The following is a 22,235-nucleotide window of genomic DNA, read 5'->3' as shown; positions in this document are numbered from 1 at the left end:
GGGAGGGTTGCCACCTCTTCAGTTCTGATTGATTGTGGTGGGGCGCGGTCGGGGGTATGTGTGGTATCGGACATTCCTGATGACATATTAATTGATTTTTACAAATACTACAACCGCTGAAACAGCGTTGGGTCTCAATCACCGGTGACAAGCGTAATTCTTACACCCACGCTAGTTGTACCTCTGTAAATCTCTCCGGCTACTCAATTTGAATCTTTAACTCACCTTTCAACCACTGATCAATCACATTCAAGTATCGTCCTGTCCATACCCAAACAACCTCCTGCTCCATTATCACCACATCATGGTGGAACTGATATAACTGTCGCCCAGGTGCTAAATTGTAACACTATAGTCACAAGTGACCTGCCGCAGTCTGGGGCAATTGTCGACATTGACGCTAGCCATAGTGTTAATGTGGACGATCAATTGGCCTCAGGTTCTGGCTCCCCAGAGTAGCTGGAGATGCCAATTGTTGGCAAAGTGGCCACTCCTCTTTTGCTGCCACCTTTTTCTGCCCTATCACAATCTACAATTATGTTTTCCAACTCAACCTCTTCCTCTTCTCCCCTATCAATTTCATATGCTACCCCAACGCCCTATAGAGCCTCGTTCCAAGACTAGTCTCTCCTGCCCTCCTTGAGGCGACTCTAGGAGCTATGAACACAGCTTTGACATCATTAACTAGGCTATACGAGACACTGGATGAAAAGTGGTGTAAAAATAAATAATTGTTGCTAACTTTTTTGAACACACATCATACCTTTAAAAAAGATGGCTGTGTTTAGCAACTTTAGTAAAAGATAGGCTACACAGTGTAGCTTTGAGTTCACCAAAAAGAGACTCTTTAGATAAACAGTCTACTTCACAAAATAACGTGCTAATCTTGGTGGATTCAGACACATTAGAAAAGTAAACTTTGGCATCTGTTCCCAGGTCTCATTACCGAAGTACTGTCCAAGAGATAGTCTGTATATCCACTCAAGAACGAGTCCCAAATAGGGAGCCGACTAATGCTAAATCTGCTCGTACACCTTTTACTATATTCACTAATACAACTGACAAAAAAAAAAAAAATCAAAAGGCGCCACTCAAATCTACCCAAACAGGATCTTGTAAATGCATTCGATCATTATCAACACCGGGTAAGCAAACAAATCAAAAATGTAATAACCAAAAAGTATGCTAAGTTAGCTATATATAGATCATGAACCTCTAAATTACTTAATTCGAGAAGCTGAGTCTCTGAGCAATAGAAGTGGTCCCATGGAGAGTCGCTAACAATGGATCTGCCCTAGTCCGAGATTCAAAAGTAATGACATGTTTGGAGGCTAGATCTAGTGGAGTACCTCCTATACCGGATCTTCCTCACTCTAGAGCAGAGTAGAAATGGCCTTGCTAAAATTGCTATCCCCTGCACCTTCCATATGAACTTAAGAAGAATGCCAACTTTGCCTGATAGTTTATATAACACAATGCCCCTCAATTGGAAAACACATGTAGCAAACACATGCTCTAGACCCGAAATGCACCCAATGACAACTTTAGTCGATCAAGATCAGCATATGGTCCCCACCAAAATTCTACATTCTTTACTGTTACAATGTAGAGGTGGCGGATATCAGACCTATACCTTGAACAGATCTAGAATACTGAGTATTTTCGTTTACATTCGAATTCTGGAAGACTTGAGCTCTTTAGATATTTCACTAGTAGAGTTTCTCCATGATCAAGATCTCACTCAAGCTCGACTATGGATTCAATCTAGTATATATTGAATACTGTATGGAAAGCCAGAACAGATCTATTTCATATGGGCTTCATTCTAAAGCAAGATCATCTCCGAAGAGGTTTTGGGGGGCTATGGTTCAGCAAGATGATATGTACAAACGTATTCCTGCAATGGCAGCTTCTGTCCCTACACTGAGAATTATTTGCACATGAGGTGCCTTTGATTCTGACCGACGGGTCATAGTTGCTCCAATGGTCAACTCGCATGCTCTGTGGAAAACTAGACAAGCACAAGATGATGCTACTGGGCTTGATGCCATGCCTATGCACTCGAGCATCTGTAAGTTGGGCAGTTGGAACACAAGAGGGTTTAAGCATTTATTGCTCACTGACCACAAGCCTCTCAATGATTTTGATATTATTCTATTGCAAGAAACGTGGCTCACCAAGCCCCCAATATGGCATGGGTATACCCTATCCCTGCTGCCGGCTAGGACCGCTGGTCGCGGTAGAGCTTCTGCGGGATTGATGGTTGCAGTTAAGGTAGGTTGAGGTTTCGTATTAGAACCCTGGGCTACACCAAACATATGCATGCAACTGGTTAGAATAAAAACATCAGCGGCCACACTTGCAATCCTGAACTTATGTTGGAACCGTGATGACATTTTGGAATCTACCTTCCTCTGGCACTTGGAGAAAATGCTAGAACTGATCGCTCAAGATACGACTCTCACCTTTGTAATTTTGGCGGGTGATTTGAACATACACAACACATACACAACGGGCACAACAGCCAATCCAAATGATTTAAATCACCAATGGCTAAAGCTGATGGAAGAAAGACAATTTATAATGATAAATGATGCTCTCAAGGGGGATATTCCTCCTAAACCGACATGGAGGAGGGGAGACCAAGCTGCCACCATTGATTACATATTTGTTCAGCAAGGCATGTTTGATGTTATTCAGGATTTTCAAGTTCTTTCACAGGTACATAGCGATCACAAGCTCTTGGCAATGACCTGGTCGTGGGCAACTATCGCGCAGGATCCTGAACGTTATACACCCTCGCTTGAAATCCTGGATGGTCACAATAGGTTTCGGTGGACTCGGCTGCTCAATTAGTTGATTTTGAACACTGCTTTCGGTGTGACCCCCAAGATCTGCACTCTGACCTTTTGCTATCAGATGCCAACTATGTAGCGCCCATGAACCTGTTTAGTCTGCAACCCTCCCTTAACCGGAAACCGATGCTTTTGATCAGGCGGTAACTTTGAGGAAAGTCGAGTTGTGGATATCTATTAGACTTGTAATTTAGTCCTGAATAATAGGTTTAAGGCTACTCTAGCATTGAAAATGAAATACAAAAACTGGCTAAAGTTTCATCGAGCCACTATTTATCAAAGAGAGTCAGAATTAATGCTTACAGCCATGGCCTCCAAAAACAGTGACCAGATTGGGAGAATTCTAAATGCTGCAAATCAAGCAACTCAATCTCCTTATCAGATTAACTCTGTTCCCAAAGAGACCTGGTTCCAACATTTTCTAGACCTATGTGCTTGTCATTTGGAAAGTCAATCTGGGGACTCATGTCAATGGACTTCTGATGACAATATGGCATTTGAGAAAGATGACGTATTATTCCAAGCATCAAAATTAAGCACCTTGCGCGCACCAGGTCCTCATGATCTCACTAACCGAATGCTTAAAGACCACCCTGAGTGGGCCTCCATCCTCTATGCTATATTTTCTAAAGTCACTAGCCTTCGATGAATCCCTCCGACCTGGAGAAAGTCAATCATTGTACCCATATTTAAAAAGGGTGATTGTGAGTGACCGGAAAATTATTGCCCGATCGCTCTTTTGGACATCAGAGGGAACATTTTTGCAAGACTCCTTCTAAAAGACTTTTCCATATGGGTTAAGGAAGCAAAGGTCTTTGATACCCATCAGACAGGATTTGTCCCGGGAGTTGGAACTGTAGTTAATCTATTTGTATATGGGCTATTAAAAGTCACGTGATGCAAACCAAACAATATACATGGCTTTTGTAGACTTTAAAGCTGCTTTTGACTCTGTATCAAGGAACTTATTATTTGCAAAGATGAAGAGTTAAAACTGTCCACCTACCTTACCAGTCCTGATCTCACAATTACTTACGAACACCTCTGTTCAAATACGACTGTCTATAGATGGTAATCTGAGTCGATTCTGACCTATTGAAGCTTGAAACAAGGGTGTATACTAGCGTCACCTTGTTTAATTTATTTATATTCGATCTTGCACACCATCTTAAATCAGCCAGTTCAGACCTGCCAAAAATTGGCCCAAATGCATTACCGTGGCTATTATATGCTGTTGATTTGGTGTTACTCTCAAACTCCCAGAGGATTATAAAATCTACTTTCAGCCCTGGAATCATATGTCAACAATTATCAATTGATCATTAATTTGAATAAGACCAAGATTCTGATTTGTGCCTCCAAAAAACAAATCTGAAAGTGCAAATACAGTTGGCATTTATATGGCACTAAATTAGAAATAGTAAATGAGTTTTGCTACCTTGGTCTTAATACAATCATCCAGCGGATTCTCCTTATATCTTGGAAAAGAAAAGCACAGACCACTGCTGCACAAGCCATGTTTTTTCCCTTCCAACCAGCCAGCCGTTGAGCGTAATTCGGCACAAACTTGGTTTGTTGTCACTAAATGCGATTTGTCTGTGGAAAATGCTTAACTTGTACAAAAATGTGTGGCAGATAATGCTGAAGGGTCATTGCTTTTGATCTTGGCTGCTACTTTAAAACATTGGTTGTGAATGATGTGGTCCCCTGGAAGAAGCATATCACAGCCATTATGTTGGCAGCCGGGATTTTGTTAGATTTATTGTTAACTAATCCTGACCATGCAAAAAATAAATTATGGTTGGATTTTAACATGATAGCACTGCATGTGATACAAAATGTTTGAAGCAAGTGATTTTCAAACTAAGAGTTTTAATAGGCCTAAGTTTATGTGATCAAATGTCCTAGTTCAAAGTATAGAACCATGTTCCTATGTTTTAGGTTCAATCTTCGGTCACCGTGTGAGATTTTAGGAAGAAGAACAAAAGTGAGCCAATCTCTTAGAGTATGGAGATTCTGTAAAAAATGTGCTCGAGCCTGAGCACTACATCATCTTATCTTTTGTCCTGTTTTGCTCCTCAAGAGAAAATACTACTTGGAACGCCTATACCAGAATTTCTGATTTGTCAGTTGTGATATGCTCTGGAGTAGTGTTTTCAGCGGCGAGCGAAACTCTGTAACTATTGCTGCAATTAACTTTTTGGATTCTCTGAAACTCGATGATCGTGTTCAAATTACCTCATTGAATAAGTATCGCAGTGGGAAATAGATGTACCGGTTACAATGCTATTAATACTTAAGATTTTATTACCTATCGATCGCCGCATTAGATGCCACACGAGCATTCGACAGCATAGACAGGAGGTACCTAAAACTGATATTGGAGGGTTTTGGCTCTGGACCAATATTCACCAAGATGGTTCTGGCAAATTACCAGCATCCATCTACGCAACTAATGGTGAATGGCTACACCTCAGAAAGAATCAATATCCGAAGGGGTACTCGGCAGGGGTGCCCTCTATCCCCGCTCATATTTGCCATGGCAGTGGAACAATTTGCCTGCAGAATAAGGGGAGACCCGGGAATCAGAGGGGTGTGCACCGGGGAGATTCAAAAGAAGATATCCCTCTATGCAGATGATATCATGCTTTATATGGCAGACTCAAGACACACATTACACCAGAATAATCAGAGAACTGCAGAAGTTCGAAAAGACATCAGGGTTCACAATAAACTATTCAAAATCCAAAGCGTTGAATATAACCAAAGGTAGTGGGGACATAGCTTTCCTGAAGGAACATTATCCCCTGAAATGGGAAAAACAGTCCCTCGAATACCTAGGAATCCATATCAATAGAACCATCAAGAATCTGCTCAAGGCAAACATTACACCTCTATGGAAGCGCCTGCAGGAAGACCTGCAGAGATGGGATGCCCAAGAATTGTCCTGGTTTGCTAGAATAGCGGCGATAAAGATGACCTTGCTACCCAAAGTACTGTATGTAGTAAGCTCAACCCCAGTGGACATCCCCCCCAAAACCGATCCTAGAACTCCAAAAGGCAGTGTTTAAATTCATCTGGGGAAATAAGAAGCCAAGGATCCAAAAAAGGATCCTGATGCGGCCCACACTACTTGGGGGGCTGGGAGTCCCGGATATGGGCAGATACGTGTTAGCAGCTCAATTAGCACCAGCATTGAAATGGGCGGGTAAAGACCCTCTTCCAGGTTGGGGGAAAATAGAACAGACTGCGACAGATATCCCTTTGAGTAAGCTACCATTCCTAAAAACAAAAGCAAGAGATACGGGAGGTATCCTATTAGCAGCCACTAAAACGACCCTACACAGCTGGGATAAGGCTATCCCTAGCAGGGGGGGTTAAACTAGGTCTGGGCCCACTATCCCCTATCACGCATAATCCAGATTTCTCACCTGGCCTTCACAAAAGATTCTGGGAAGGCTGGAACGAAGCAGAAACACTGTCCCTACAAGATATGTATCAGGACGACGCCCCACTCACCTTCGAAGGATGTAAACATAGATCCGGCCTTGTTGAAAACCACAGATTCAAATATATTCAATTGCGTCACTGGATCTCACACCCAGAGGTTAAAAGAGCAGGGTTACGACCCCCGGTAGGCCTAGAACTAACAATACAGGAGGGGACACATGAAAAAGGGATCACCAGACTATACAAGCTACTGGATAAGGCGCAAACAGACGACTCCCTCCAGTACATGAAAGATTGGAAGCGGGACATAGGAGAGGAGATTACGCAGGAAGAATGGAGTCAAATCTGGAGGAGGGCGCACAAATTATCCAAATCCATGGCAATTAAAGAATCTGCATACAAACTTTGTTACCGCTGGTATTTACTCACAAGTAGAATACACAGAATGATCCCCACGTACCCCCCAGAATGCTGGCATCAGTGTGGAGATAGAGGAGACATGTTCCATATGTGGTGGTCGTGCCCAAGGATAAAAATATTCTGGAAAGAAATACTGAGCCTGATCAGGGACATAACGGGCGCAGACCTACCATGGTCCCCGAAAGTCATTCTGCTGGGGGCAGTGGCAGAAGAGAACTATGCAGCCTCAGGAAACAGAGCGGCCCTCATAACCCACCTTCTGGCTGCAGCAAGGATGACAGCGGCCCAAGGATGGAAGACAGTGGAGGGCCCTACAACTCCATGGTGGTGGGTGAAAGTGTGGGGAGTTATGGCAATGGAAAACATCTGCGCCACAAAATCAGGGTCATATCTGAAATTCTTGGCCATATGGGACCCACTTCAGGACTATGTGGGGGAGCGAGAGAATCAATACTTTAAACCCCAGGCTCTTAGAAACATCCATATCAGATAAAGGCAGCAGAAGATATGGCGAGGGGTTGCCTCTTGGAATTGTTCTGGTTACAACCATGGTTTTGATTGGTTCAATTAATAAAAGGAAGGTGGGGGGTGGGTGGGGGGAAGAAGGGGGAGGGGTGGGGAAAAGTATGAAGACAATACTAGACTCTACAAGAAAGTTCAAGGGTGTTGAATAAAAGGTTCATGTTGATAACAATGTTCTTAACACATGTTGTGACGAAAGCCCAACCATTGTCTTAAGTTAAAAATGAAAATAAAGTTGGTTAAAAAAAAAAAGATTTTATTACCTAATACTTACTTTTATTAATTGATTTTATGAGCAGTAGTGCACTCTTACCTTAAATCTTAAGTTATTTTCTAACACTAGTAATTTTATGAAATACATTTTAAAATATTTTGGGAGATATGTGTTATTATTATTTACTTGAACATATTGAAAGAATTGTAAATCAGAGTATTGAAATGTATTATCTGTTATATTGTATCACAGTAAAGCATGTAAAACAATGTTAATATCTTTTTTTGGGAAATGTTGAAAGGTTGGAAGTCAACCATATCAATAAATAAAAAATAAAAATTTATGAATATCATAAATGGTGACTGGAATGGTTTAAATGCCAAGTTATCATAAATAGCAAACGAAAGGTAACATTTTAAAGTCTTCAAGAGCCACTGTAATCTGACTATACTCATAGGGAGAGACTTAAAGATGTGATTTGTTGAAGTGTAAAATTTGCAGAATTAAGCAGGAGGAAGCGTTTTTTTCTTTTTTAAATCAACTTCCTCTAAAAGGGTCAAACTGTATGCTGAGAGGAAGTTGATGCTGAGCACTAAAATGCAGACCATATTCTCATCACTTATCATAGGTGATGTAAATCATGTCATTTTAGTTATCACTTAGCAAGCTTTTAAATAAACTCCCTTGTGTGGACCTTACTATTTACTATTGCACCATCTTGCAGGTACTGATGCCTGTAGTTGAGGGTAGAAGCATTGACTGACATAATTGGTAGGTGTCAGGTTTCTGGGTATTAGTCTTGCACCAACTCTTATGTTTATGTAATGGCCACTGGTGTATTTGGTACATTAAATAATCTCTTGTATAATGTTATTGAGTTTCTTGGCTTCTTTGTACTCTGGGCTCAATTGCACGTCTTTGACTTAATATGTCAGTTAGGATAGCATAATTTATATTTGGCATACTTGTTGGGTATTATTTTCATCTTTATGATAAATCTTCCTGACCTGCATCAACCCCAGAACATTTTGCTTGGACTTGGTAATTATTTTACCTTGTCCCTAGGTGAGTGATCATCTTTTTCCCCTCTGACCTAGTCTTTTACTGTTGTTATGGGCCACCTTTTTATGCCTCTCCATAGTGTGTGATTGGAGTTATAGATTCCCATATCATTGGGCTGACTGTAATGTACTATGGCAGCACACATCATTTTAAATGCAGTGGCTTCCTTTTAATTATCTTATTATTTCTTGAGTGAACTATTGTTCCCAAGCAGTAAAGAAAGATTCACATCCCCTTTACATTGATTTTAGTGAGTCAGCACAACCCACCTTATGTGGAGTGCTGGGGGATACAATGTATCCCCTTTCTTACTTACCTGGTAACATTTCTGTTACAATTGCAAGTTTACTTGCATGGCTGGTGGCAGTGGTTTTACCTTTATGACTTTTAGTCTTTATTACTGGCATGCTGTCAAATCAGCCTCGGTAATGCACAGGAGGGCCACCATTCTGCTAGAATGGTGGGCTTATGCTTTTTTTTACCATTTCTTGTTTGCTTGTTAATTCCTAGATTGTCTTCTGCCATTCTAGACTGGAACGACCTTGGTTAAAGTTTTGACTCTGGCCGGAATACTTTGTATTCCCTGCCGAGGCTCCAGAGTGTCTGAGAAGGCAGGAAGCGAGGGAGGAGTCCAAAACTATGCAGCCCTTTGTCTTTCACCTTGCCTGAACGGAACCAAGTCCGAATGGGGGGCTGGCTGTCCTGATTGGACAGCCAGACCACCCCTTTCTGTAAACTGTAGGAGTTTGCAGAAGTTGTGCTGTAGTTCCTGATAAATATTCCGATCCTGGAAGCTGCTGACAAATCGACCACTGGAACTGAATCCAAAGACTAAGATGAAGAAAAGACGTGTATAACGATTTCCAGCAACTGGAAAGCCTGCTGTGTAACTGGAGTCTGATGTAACCCTTCCTTCCAATCGACCTTGGGGTCCCGAATGCGACAACTCCTACCCAAAGGCTGGTGAGATCCACTAGTCTCAGGAAGTCCTGCATTTTGAGCAACCCCACTTCGTGCTGCGACCTTGCTGGGCTGCAAATTGCCAATACCCTGGGACCTCGAGCCAGTGCGCAGTGCATGGTCTTTCGAAGTCTGAATCCGTCTGAAACTTTGGTGGACTCCTGCTCATTCTCCAGAGACGCAATTTGAATCCCTAAAGTTCCCTAACCAGAGAGCAGGACCGAGAGAGTGAAGAGAATCTGACCGGCGATATTAGTCCTTCATCTGGTTCCTGTAAAAAGGTGCCGAATCCACAGAGCTGTGACAATCGGTGTAGAAACCTTTGCTGGAAACCTCCTCTGATGACTGCTGCTGCAAGTTCCCATCAAGTGCCAACTTATCACGTCTCCAGAGCAAGAATCCAGGGACCGAGTCTTGTGCTGCTGCATTCTGAAGGCATCCACCCAGAAGCTCCTCTTTACTCCTAAGGTACTGTGTTGGCTTGTGTAATACTTACCTTACGTCTTGTGTGAATCCTGTGAGGCTGAGGGGGTGATTCATGTGGTTGGGAGTTTGCCCAGACCACTTTCTGAGGCCTAATGCTGGAACGCAGATAGGGAGTCTTCTGTAAATTCCCTAAACACTTGCAACTCATTCTAAAAGGAATACGTACTTGTTTAAGAAGCTCTCCTATGGAGCTCTGACTTTCTTGCAACTGAAGCCTAGCCTGACCTGCCTACAGCTGGCTCCTAGACCACTGAGGTCCCTCCTCTGAGAAAACCCATGGTATAGACTAGGGAAGGACGTTATAAGATAAGGATTCTGTCTTGAAAAGTATAACAAGTGTACAAGTACTTACTTGCTAATGAAATTGGTGTGGTAACTCTATCACTGTAATAGAATACGTTGCAAAATGTCCTTCATTGTATACACACCTTTGAGTTGCATTCTGCCCCGCTAAAAAGTATATAAATTATTGCACTTACTTTGAATGGTGTTTGTACTGTTTTATTATTCTGAACTGAATGAGTGTAAAAGCTTACCAATAGAGTTTTCCTACCTTGAAATACATTGTGTATTTCTCAAAGTGTACTATTGGGTTTTGCTTTCCCTGATATGCTTTTATACAGATCTAAAACAGTATTTGGGTTTATACATATCTTTAAGTAGCTGGATGCTCCTTTAAAATGTTAAGTGATTTTACTGTAACAAGTGTCGGTGCAAGCCACTACCTTTTAAGTAGTCACTTGAAAAGTAATACGTATTGGTACTGTTTTATTATTCTTAACTGAAGGAGTGTAAAAGGTTACCAATAGGGTTTACCTACCTTGAAATACATTGGGCCTCATTATAAATTTGCCGGTCCGGTAAGTAGGGTACCGGTAAGCTTGCTGGTACCGTAGTTACCGGACTGGCAAACTACGAGGTCTGCCCGCGGGTGTCTGTCAGCCCGGTAGGTCCGACCTGCTGTGCGGAACGGCACCCGCGAGCAGACCTATCCGGTAGCATGGCACCGTTATTGATAGTGCCGGTGCTACCGGCCTCCCCATTCCCATTGAACTCCATTGGGCTCAAATGGGAATGGGGAGTTATTAATAACGGCCCCCGGCAATGGGCAATTACCGGTACCGGTGTGGCCGGGATGCCCCAGTAATTGCCCATTGCCGGGTGCTGGAATAAAAACGACTCCCGGCGGCAGCCGTGTAATTACCGGCACGGCTGCCGCCGGAGTCGTAATGAGGCCCATTGTGTCATTCTTAAAGTGTACCATTTGGGTTTTGCTTTCGCTGATCTGCTTAGTGGATTTCTAAAACAGTGTGTCTTGAAGTTAATACTTGTCTTTGATTTGCTTGTAGCCCCTCTTAAAAGTATATGGATCTTTACTTACCTTGAACAGCTGTTGCTCTTCTAAACTGGTAACATTGGTTTTAGTTTTCCCTGACTTGCGTAGTGCATTCTAAAATAGTTGAATGTTCATACTTATCATTGCGTAAGGCCCTCCAAAAAAGTATATGTGTTACATTACTTCTACAAGGTAATATCTGTTACAAGGTGTATACTTGTAACTGGGTTGGTTTATTAAGTGACTTCTGTAAGTGAGGGTCACTGCATGACTGACGGGGTCTACTATCCTTGAATTACTGATGGTATTCTAAAGGTATATATAACCTTGTTTTACAACCCAATGATAGCTGACTGCCATTCTGAATGTGTTTAAGGTTTGACTTACTTTGACTGCTTAGTGTATTCTTGATAAGGTTATACTTTGAGTTGTATCCCATAAGTATTGAGTTGTTTTTTAAAATTGTGTTTATATGATGTGTTATAGTACGTATTTCCCCAAAATCTATCTGGACCTACTTGTATTTAAATCATTTATTTTCTAAAATACATAGGGCCTCATTATGAGGAGCGCGGTAAAAACGGGGACATTACCGGCATGGAGTAACTAGTGGGTCCGTGCTCGTATGACCCCACTAATAGCGGGTGATTACGAGTGCACGGGCACGCGCGAACCCCCGTGCCAGTAATGGCCATACCACCATGGTTCTAAAGGCCCTCCAACCCCCCCCCCGATAGCGCCATCACGGGACCCGCCGATACCGATTCCGCATAGGAGACACCCCTTAATACCGACCTGGTAATAACATCATGCTAATACCGGGTTCGTAATACCGGACCTGGAAGTAACGTCATCGCGTCGGAACGGGAAATGCGCCGGCGGCCATCTTTAAAAACAGAATCCATTGCAATCCTCCCAAACCACCAGTTGTGTTCAGGAGAGACCAGTGCCAATCCCTTCACCATGTCTAAGGCTACCAGGAAATCAACACCCCGCCTGCTCAAAAAGCATTTTTAAGACGAAGAACTGAACATGCTTGCGGACACCCTTGCCGCGCATGCAGAGGAGATCAACCTGCAGAACCTGAAAAGGGAGGTGCAGCTGTTGCTCACCTGGCTCCCACAGGGGCGTCGATCTGAACTGGACAGCTGCGGCCTCCACTAATGTGACGCGTAGTGCCGAGATGACGGACTGGACTGGCCCACCTAGCTTTGTTTACTTGGCCCGTAGGAATATTCTTCTGCAAATGGAGAAAGGAATTAACCACCCTTGGAGTTGAGAGTTAACCCTGCCCCACTCCCGCTGTTCTCCCCACTGATGATGTCCCCTCTTATAGTCTCACCTGATGGTTTGGAAGGTGCTCAGTCATTTTTTTGAAAAAAAAAAAAAATGGGTAAAACAAAAAAAAAAATTAAAAAGGAGGGTTGGGGGAACCCCCCCATTTCGAATAAAAAACGTATTAAAAAAAAATTCGACTTTTTTTTTAACATTATTTTTGCATTCGAAAAAATGACTATAAACCGGTTTGGAAAGATGAGCTCTCCATCCTGCATAAGGCGCAGGGGCGCGTTGATGACCAGTTGCTTCACTGGCTCGAAGGAATTGGTGAGTTCCAGAACAATATTCCCGGCAAGATTCCCGGCAAGACGTCGTAAGTATGTAGTTAGTAAAAGTTCAAATGTCTGACTTTCACTCTTGTCCGATTCCTTGCAGGTTGCAGCTTGACCCTAGTGAAGAGTTCCTTGTTGCAACCGGTAATATTCAGGTAAGGATTTGTATTACCCAACACAGTTCGTTAAAATTATGTCAATATGTAACCTGTTGCTTTCTCCCTTATTCAGGCACTGAGAGAAAATATGAAGTCTCGGGGGAATAATGCCTCCGGCGGTAAAATCAGGTAAGTCTATTGTGATGAGGAGGTTTCCCCTTGTTTGTCCCTTTGTTTCACCTTGCTGTCCTTTTGTTTCCCCTTAGGGGGCGGGGATTCAGCGAGGATGCAGTGGAAGGTGCGCCGACCTCTGAAGAGGAATAGTACCCCCGGTGGTAAAATCAGGTAAGTCTATGGGGGGTAACTAATATTGCCTGTGTATTCCCTTGGCTCACCTTGCTGTTCTTGTCTTCCCCTTAGGTGCCGGAGTGCGGCGAGAGCATGCAGAACGATGCGGTGGAATGTGAAGATGCTGCGAAGGCCGGTGAGTTCAGCGCGGCGCTGCTGCAGGCGAGGCGACGCGCATAAAATAACTTCTCTCTTCCAGCTCGAAGGCACGATGGATCGGGAATTCAGGTAAGGATCAAAGGTATTGCTCTTGTTCTAACCTTTTCTCCTTCTCTCCCCTTTTTCTAGGAGCTCCGGACTCGAGGCGGGCGTGGCAAAAGACTGGATGCAGACTTGCAGGCACGGTGAGCGTTACGCTGCCGGATGCAGAATAACGCGAAGCGTGTGCTGCTCTTCGGGCGTGGTGTAAATAGCCACCAAAGTAGTCCCAGGTAAGTATTCCTCCCCAGCCCCACCCGAGTAAAAAAATAGTCCCTTAGGTAAAGTAGTCCCTTCCAAGCCTCCTTTGGCTTGGAGCTCTTGCAGCATGGTCTGGATCAGGTGAGTTTGCAGCATGGTCTGCATCAGGTAAGTTTAAATCTATGAGCCTGGCGCCTATGGCGCCAGGACTGACTCTCCATATGAGCCTGGCGCCATAGGCACCAGGACTGCACCCAAATAGCCCCTAGCAGGGGTTGTTGGGTTTGCTTAGTATAACTTGATGCCTGTTTCCAGGGTTGCTGGACTTGGTCTGGGTCCCCGGGGGTAGTCATCATGACAGCAGCAGCGTAAAAAGGAGATCTGGGAGGAGGTAACCCACAAGGTCTCGTCAGTCGGCACCACCCCACGGACAGTGAAAGACTGTAAAAAGAGTTGGGATGACCTCCGCCTCAGGGTTCGGAATATCCTGGCCAGCAATAGGAGGGAGGCCATGGCCACAGGCGGGGGACCCCACTCGCCTGCCAAACTGTCACGCTGGGTGGAGACGTGCAGCACGTTTATACAGATGGATTCGATCGAGGGCTTTGGGGAGATGGAGACGGGTGCCGCAACATCAGGAGATGGAGGTGAGTGACCCTGCAGATCCCAGCAGGGGAAACCATGACGTAGCACAAGTGATGTCAAAGAGAGTCTAGGCAAGGCAATGCATGTCCCAACACACAAATAAACATATCCTTGCCCAGATGGAGGCCCAAACCCTACCACACTGAAATGCATGCTGAGTACCTATCCCATTACCAACACACAGCCAACACACATGGACCGTGCCCATGTAATATATCACACAAACCCCAATACAACGGCATGTCACCTGCCATGCAGCAAAGGCAAAAATGCCCCCTTCATACTACCCTGTGTGACACACCTGTAAGAAATGAATGCATGATAAATGAAATACTCCACAGCACCATATAATGCATCTTGCATGTAACACCATCACTGATGCCTTGCATCTTTTCTACCCCCCCAGGCACCGATGGAGAAGATGCCAGTGAGGAACCAACCACAAGGGCATCCACTTCCCGGCCCAAGACAACGGCCACCGGCAAAACCACATCCGGGGCAGCCTATCAGCCCACACCAACACCCAGGGCGAGTGGCTAGGCCATGGCCGCACATGAGGACCCAACATCAACGTCTGACACTGTGGACACAGAGCTGGCTAGACCAGTGGAAGGCGAGGCCGTTGCCCCACTGAGCAACATTGATACTGCAGTGGTGGAGTATGTGGACCAGGATGGACTGACCCATATGGCATGTCCACACTCCCCAAGCCCTGTGTCCACTCCCCAACCCCACACTCAGCCCTCACCCATCTGCAGCAGTGCAGATCCTTTGCTGCACGATTCGGACCTCAGCAGCCTCCCTGGGGACAGCACTGCCAATGCAGGCCCGGTCGCAGCGCCCTCGACCACTGCTGCTCCCAACAACCTTGAGGCATGGCTAGCGAGGGTGGAGGTTAGACAGGACTCTGTGTTAGACCTTCTCCATCAATATGTCGCGGATGGGGCGTGAGATTGCCCAGGCCATAGTGGCGAACACAGCCGCCATAGCGGCGAACACAGCTGCCGTCAATGCCTCTGTATTGATGGTGCGAGACAGTCTGGGGGCCATCACGCAGGTCCTCGCCTTGCACATGCAGCAGCCACAACCCGCACCACACGTGCAAATCACCACAGCTTCCACCCCATCAACCACACCCGCTTCCTCTGCACCCACTTCCTCTGCACCCTCCAGCCCTGTGCGTCTAACAAGACGGAGTGCGAGGCACTCAGAAATGCTGCCCCCGGACATCAAGAAGTCCAGGAAATAGTGTGGGACAACTATGGGAGTGGGTCAGATGGTGTCGGCGGTGAATGGGTGTATTAGGGGGAGTTCACTGGGGGGTTTTGGGAGTTCACTGGGGATTTGGGGGGGTTGCACATTTCTGCAGTTGATCTCAATACACCCGTTGTGTGAAAAATCCTTCAATGCCTGGACATTGTTCATTTTGTGTGTATCCATTTAATTTATGACGGTGCAGAGTGCCCAACTCCCCACATTCCCTGTGTGTATGTCCACATGGACCCAGTATACAATGTGTCACTGACACATATCTATCAACGTCCCTGTGGGTCTGAAGTATTCGTCAATCAGTGATTGGCGTACTGCACGGCCATCCTGTGCATCACGTACTGGCAGGGGTGCTGCTTCTCCGTCTTCATCCTCATCATCCTCACCCGGTGCATGCATGTGAATGTCAGGTGGCAGTGGTAGGCCATGGTGATCTTTGCCACCTTCTCAGGCCTATAAATGAATCCTCCACCAGACCTGCTTAGGCAGCGGAACCGCGCCTCAACAGGCCAAAGGTCTGCTCAATCACTACACGGGTACAGGTATGTACTCGATTGTACTCCTCTTCATGGCAGTTCTGCGGGTTCCGCACAGGGGTAAGTAGCCAAGGCTTCAAGGGATATCCTCCATCACCTGCAAGGAAATACAAATAGGTCTATGTGAGTCACTCTGAGCTGCCACCTTCAGGATTCACAGTCATGGCCTCCAGCTATTTGCTGTCGACATGCAAATGTCCCTGTACGTATGCACAAATATTATTTAGATGCATTCTTTACTGCAATGTGGTATGGTAGTCTGGATGGCGTTGTACAGATGATGCATGGTCAATTCTTGCATGCTGATGCGGATGTACTGTGGTTGCAGGACAATGTTTTGCCTCCTATTTTTGCTGTGTATACTACAATGTGCATGGTCACACTAGCCACATTGGCACAGTTGCAATCATGTTTAGTAATGCATTGCTTGTCATACCCATGGTGGCCAGGTTGTGCGTCTTACATGTTGTCATTGATATACGTAATTGGTCCAATGTGTGTCAGTGATGTGTTATATTGGGGTTGGAAGGTTCAGGTCAGGAGTGTTTAGCTCTGCGTGCATTCTCCACTCACAATCCATTCCCACCCAGGTGGAGTATGCATCCCTCCCCATTTCCACCCAGGTGGAGTATGCATCCCTCCCCATTCCCACCCAGGTGGAGTATGCATCCCCCAATTCCCACTCAGGTGGAGTATGCATCCCAACACATCACTACCCTGATGCACTGCCATGGGCCAGTCAGGCAACTCGCCAACAAGCCAGGCACATCGTCCAGCATGTCGCTCCATGTGACGGGGGAGCGTGGAGTTACGCAGCACCATGGCATCATGTGTCGATCCGGGATCCAGGCTTGAATTGTGGAGTAAATTTGTTGGAGGGTAGAAGCGTCTTTGATATAGTTCCCCGTGAGGGGAAGGAGCACCTGGGTATCATCAGCATAGTTTGTGTATGTGATCCCAAGTGCATCCAGTTTATCGAAGAGTGGCTTTGTAAATAGATTATAAAGTGTAGGGGCAGTACAGGAACCCTGGGGAACACCACAGTGTATGATAGTGGGCTCAGCGTTTGCTATATTGGAGAACACTTTCATGGCTCTGCCTTGTAGGAAGGACGTGATCCAAGTTGCTGCGTGATTGGAGAAGTGCGCAGCATGTGAGGTGGTTGGTGAGGGTGTTATGGTCAATGAGGTCAAACGCTGCTGAGAGGTCTAGGAGCAGGAGTAATGCAGGCTTACCCATCTCAAGGATGGAAGTGATTTGGTTTTTCAGATCTAGTAATGCGGTTTCCGTTCTTTGTCCTTTGCGGAATCCTGATTGTCTCTTACCAAGGATAGAGTTGGTTTTGAGGTACAGTTGGATTTGCCTGTGGTCGGCCTTATCTAATATTTTAAGAAGAAAAGGGATGGTAGTAATTGGTCTGCAATTATTTGGTTGGGAGGGGTCTAATGTAGCATTTTTTTAGGAGGGGACGTACCCACGCCTCTTTGAGGCAGTTGGGCACTATACATGTTTTGAATGAGGCGTTTATGAAGGCGGTGATTAGTGGAGCGAGCTGCTCCGCGCATTCTTTGATAATTTTTGGGGGGCATACATCGCCCTTGCATAGTGAAGGTTTGAGATGTTTTAGGATGTCTAAGACATCTCTCGGATATTTCAGAGAAGGAGAAATTGGGCTGGATGATGCCTGAGCGTTTTTGTTGTGTTTGCTTCTGGTGCTTCTGTTTATGTAATGCTTTCTAATGGTCAGAGATTTTGTTCTGGAGGAGGTCTATTTTTTTTAGCATGGCAGCTTGTATGCTGGAGCACCAGGCTGCATCTTTAACAATTTCGTCCCTGCAAGTGGGAGGTACTGTTAATTCTTTGAAGATGGTAAATAGCTCTTTGGAATGTGAGTTGGACGAAGAGATTCTGTTGTTGTAGGATTCTGATTTGGCTTTGAATATAGATTCTTTGTATTTTTTAGCGATGGTTTGGAAGATATCTTTAGTGGTGTTACAGGGTTTAGCCTGGCAGGTTTTTAGCGCCTGCTGTTTGGAGTTGCGCAGGTTAAGGAGCTCTTCTGTGAACCACGAGTTGGAGTGGAAGGATTTCTTTTCTTTTTTGTTTTCTAGCGGGGCGATAGTGTTGATGGCGTTAGTCAGTGTGTCTCTGAATAGTTCCGCTAGTATGACAGGGTCGGCAGAGAATGGTGGTGCTAGGCATGGGAGGTTGAGATAGGCACTGATGTTCTCTGCAGTGAGTTTTTTTAGCGCTTCTGGCTACTGTGGCCGGTGCTGGAGTGGTCGACTTGGCGCATGGCGTTATGGGGATGGTGAATAGCAGGCAGTTATGGTCTGTCCATGAGAGGGCAGTATTGGAAACCATGTTTGTTTTGCAGTTGTGGTCTATAATCCAATCTAAGATGCAACCTTTTGCATGTGTGTGGGAAGTGACTTTCTGAGAGAAGCCAAGGTCACTAAGGTCCTTTGAGAAGGATGTGGCGCTTTTGTCATTGGCGTCGTTGAAACTTAGATTGATGTCGCCTAGGAGTAGCGTTTTGGTGGATTTTTATTAATTGTTTCCTAGGAGGTGGGTAACTTGTCCTATGAAGTCTGACGGAGTTCCTGGAGGGCGGTAAACCACATGTATATTTATGGTACTATTAGGTGATAGTGCTATTTTGGCGGATAGGATGTCTACTTTTCCTTCTCCCTGGTTGGGTATAGGTCTGATAGATATGCTCTCTTTGAATATTAGGGCTCCTCCTCCTCCTGTTTTGGCTAGCCTGTCCTGTCTGAGGATAGAGTAACCTTTGGGAAGTGCGATTGTGATGGCTGGGCCGGAGTCTTCGTGGAGCCAGGTTTCCGTGATGGTCAGTATGTCCAAGTCTTGATTAGTTATAATATCATTAACTTCTAGCGCATGGGCAGTGAGCGAGCAAACATTGAGCAGGGCGCATTTGTAGCGAAGGTCTTGGTGGTTAGTATTGGTAGGTTCTTTGATTTCTGATTTAAGAGATGAGGAGGATGGTTTAGTATCTGTTGTTGCTGTAGTTGTAGCATTATTGGCATGTCCTCCAGCCCCATGATTGCAACTGCTAGTAGTATCATTTTGGGTAGGAAGGGGTGTGGTGTGTGGGTGTACTTTTATTATACTGGGACAGGCTCCATTGACTCCACCTGTGGTGATTGTGTGCACCTGTGGCAGTTGGCTTGATTGCAGCTTGCTGTTTACGGGTGGTTCGTGATGCCTGTATGGCCGGCATCGTGCAGGCCCTAATTACCGCCTTCGGGATGCCGGTTATTGCCTGCCCGTGTCGGTTGTGATGGCCTCCTATTACCGGCATCCCGGTATTTACTCCACGAAGAGGCATGTGTACGCACGCATGCCGGTATGAGGGGGCACGGTACGGGCGGTGGTGGTATTGGCGGGTTGTCGGGTCGTAATGCCCAGGACCCGTTAATGATGCTGGTATTGCCATTCCGCCTTCCCTTTTTCATTACCTCCATTCTTGTAATGAGGCCCATAGTGTTTCAGTGTTTATTTGGACCATATGTATGCTACAATTTCTATGTACCAAGCTACAGCCCTCTCTCCCTCCTAATATGAGCCTGGCAGCTCTGTCTATGCTACCAAATGTTATCAGGTGGTACAGCCTTGTACTAAGAGTGGATTTATGTACTGCCTCAGGTGTATGGTTTCATGAAGCCCTTAGTTGGACTTTAGAAAAACTGTCCTAACACTACTCACATCAGGCATTCAGCCTATAATAGTGGAGTTGTTTGTCCAGTGATTAAATTATTCCAGTTCATCCACTCCCTATTTACCACAACTCGCATCAATGAATTTACCCTCATGGGAGGCCATGCATGTGTGACTCTTGTAGGGTAGTTTTTACTTCCATCCTTCTCTTCCTTTTCTCCTCTCATGACTACCTTAATTCACCTTTTTACTCAGCCTATCCTTAGCTGCGTCACTTCTGACATGGAAATCATTACCTGACAATGTTGGCCTTCAACCATTGAATGACTCGGGTACACACAAACTTGCATCCACTAATTGGAGTACTTATTCTGTGGAACCAGAAATCCCCCATCACTGGAAAATGCCTGTTACACACGTTTTAATTAGTTCCCTCTTCCTAGATGAGCATTTTGCCCGATCTGCTGCCCACAGTTACACACACCCTTTCTTATACAATCCTATTCCCTATACCACCCTCCCATTTCATCTTCCAATTCGTTCACATCTGTATCATATTCCTACTTCTCCTTTTCCCCACTTGTAATCATGTTTTGCTTTCTTCTTCCCACACACATTCTGATAACCCAAGGTGGGGGCACAATTTGCAATTTTCTCAGGCAATGTACCAGCACTGTAAGACCAGTATTGTGGTGTTTGGTGTAGTATAAAAGCTTTATAACATAAAATATCCCCCCAGGCCAGAGTATCGTTTATTGGCTATCTGCTGCAACCTGCGCCCTGCCCAACAGCGTTCCCCAGGTTTGCATACATTTGCTAGAATCCTCTCGTGCACCTGAGGTAATTTCCGATTGGGAAGGACATGTACGTGAAAGAACTGATTGAGGTTTTGTGACAGCCAAAGGTGGTGATCCCGGGCCGTTATGCCAGATGAAGTCAAGAGGATTGGAATCTACTGGGCCAACCAGCAGGATTTCAATTTTCTTTCAGAGATGCACCGTATCCTTTGTTAATTGCAACCTATTGCTGAGTTCCATCTTGAAGTGTGTAGAAAAATTTGACTTGCCCAGGTCTACACAGTTTGTGAGGGGAAGGGAGCTGAGTTATCGAACTGCCACTAGTTTATAAAAGGAGGGCGGCCAAGATTATAAGTGGGGGTGGTTCCATAAAGGGTGCCTGGGGAGGGGTACTTTTCTAGCCCCTAAAAGGGAATGGTTCTTTGTTTTCTGATAGAAAGGGAGTTGAATACTTCTCCAATCTAATTACTTGCACTGTATTGAGATTTGTTTGGAAACTTTGAATGCTTTTGCTTTGGAAACACATTACCTGTTCATCTAACTAACCTTTCTGGTCCGAAGCTTTAAAACAATGTGTTCTGCTACAACCATAACTCATTTATTCATGTTGCTTACTTAGATGAAGTATTTGACTGGATGCACAGCTGATGTGTACTTGGAATATATTCAAAGAAACATTCCTGAAGGCGTTGCTATGGAAATCAAGAAGGTATTCCTCTAATTAACTTTCTATAAAATCTATATTTACTCACCTTTGAGAAAGGTGTCCTTTAATCCATGTATTTCATTTTAGACTACGTTGGAAAAACTGCCAGAACACCTGAGGAAGCCAGTGTGGGAATCAATACCATCACTAGAAGAAATTGCTCCAACATCTTGAATTGACACATACAAATGTACGTGGAATGTATATTTATAACTATCTGCTCACCCAATAAAATGTGCACATATAAATGGTGAAAGCATCCATTAAACGTTCGAACTGATGGGGCCATCTGAACTGTATGTTTACCCGTTATGTTCCTGGATTATGTTTCACAGTGGGTCATTCATTTATTTCCTGTGATTACTGCATATTGTGCTTTTGGAAGCCATCAACCCGTGCAGTTCCGTAAAACAACCCAATTAACATCGTTGGAGGTTAATGCCCTGTGTGGCCGTCTTAAAAATAAAACTAGAAATGTGTCATGTCATACAAAGTAAAACCTGTGGAGTAGGTGTCTGCATAGAGCCAGGGTATAGCAAAGTAAAGGAAAGTTTGAAACAATTATTTAATATTTGAAATACATGTAATTGAAAAATGCAACATTTGTCTCAAAATCTATGCACATATGGTTGGAAGTTTTCTGGAATGTGCTTTCTGGGATATCCCAGGGCTCCTTACATGCATTATCATTAAGCAGCATATCACATTATGGTAATGAACTATGAACCCTAAACAAACTTCTTTTTGCACTTATTTCCTGTGTAATCTGCATACCCACCAGAACTCTGCACACCCAGAGAAGGGAACGTCGTCCATGAGCAATGCCGGGGACCCTCGGCAT

At 44.8% G+C, this 22,235-nt stretch overlaps 1 protein-coding gene across 3 annotated transcripts in view; it reads left to right on the top strand.

Annotated features, from left to right (window-relative positions):
* The window catches only part of MRPS10 (mitochondrial ribosomal protein S10), a 240,645-nt gene extending 218,752 nt beyond the window's left edge, over positions 1 to 21,893 (top strand). For 2 of the 3 annotated variants that reach the window (XM_069608504.1, XM_069608506.1), the window contains exons 7-8: positions 21,308 to 21,397; positions 21,482 to 21,893. In XM_069608504.1, coding sequence (XP_069464605.1) covers positions 21,308 to 21,397; positions 21,482 to 21,568 — 177 coding nt within the window. In that variant the 3' untranslated portion in view covers positions 21,569 to 21,893. The remainder of the gene's footprint in view (positions 1 to 21,307; positions 21,398 to 21,481) is intronic. The other variant, XM_069608505.1, reaches the window with a different exon arrangement.
* Positions 21,894 to 22,235: the final 342 nt, after the last annotated feature.

The sequence above is a fragment of the Ambystoma mexicanum genome, chromosome 4q (assembly GCF_040938575.1).
Source record: "Ambystoma mexicanum isolate Mex_15411 chromosome 4q, UKY_AmexF1_1, whole genome shotgun sequence".
NCBI lineage: Eukaryota > Metazoa > Chordata > Amphibia > Caudata > Ambystomatidae > Ambystoma > Ambystoma mexicanum.
This window is presented reverse-complemented; position numbering and strand designations above follow the sequence as displayed.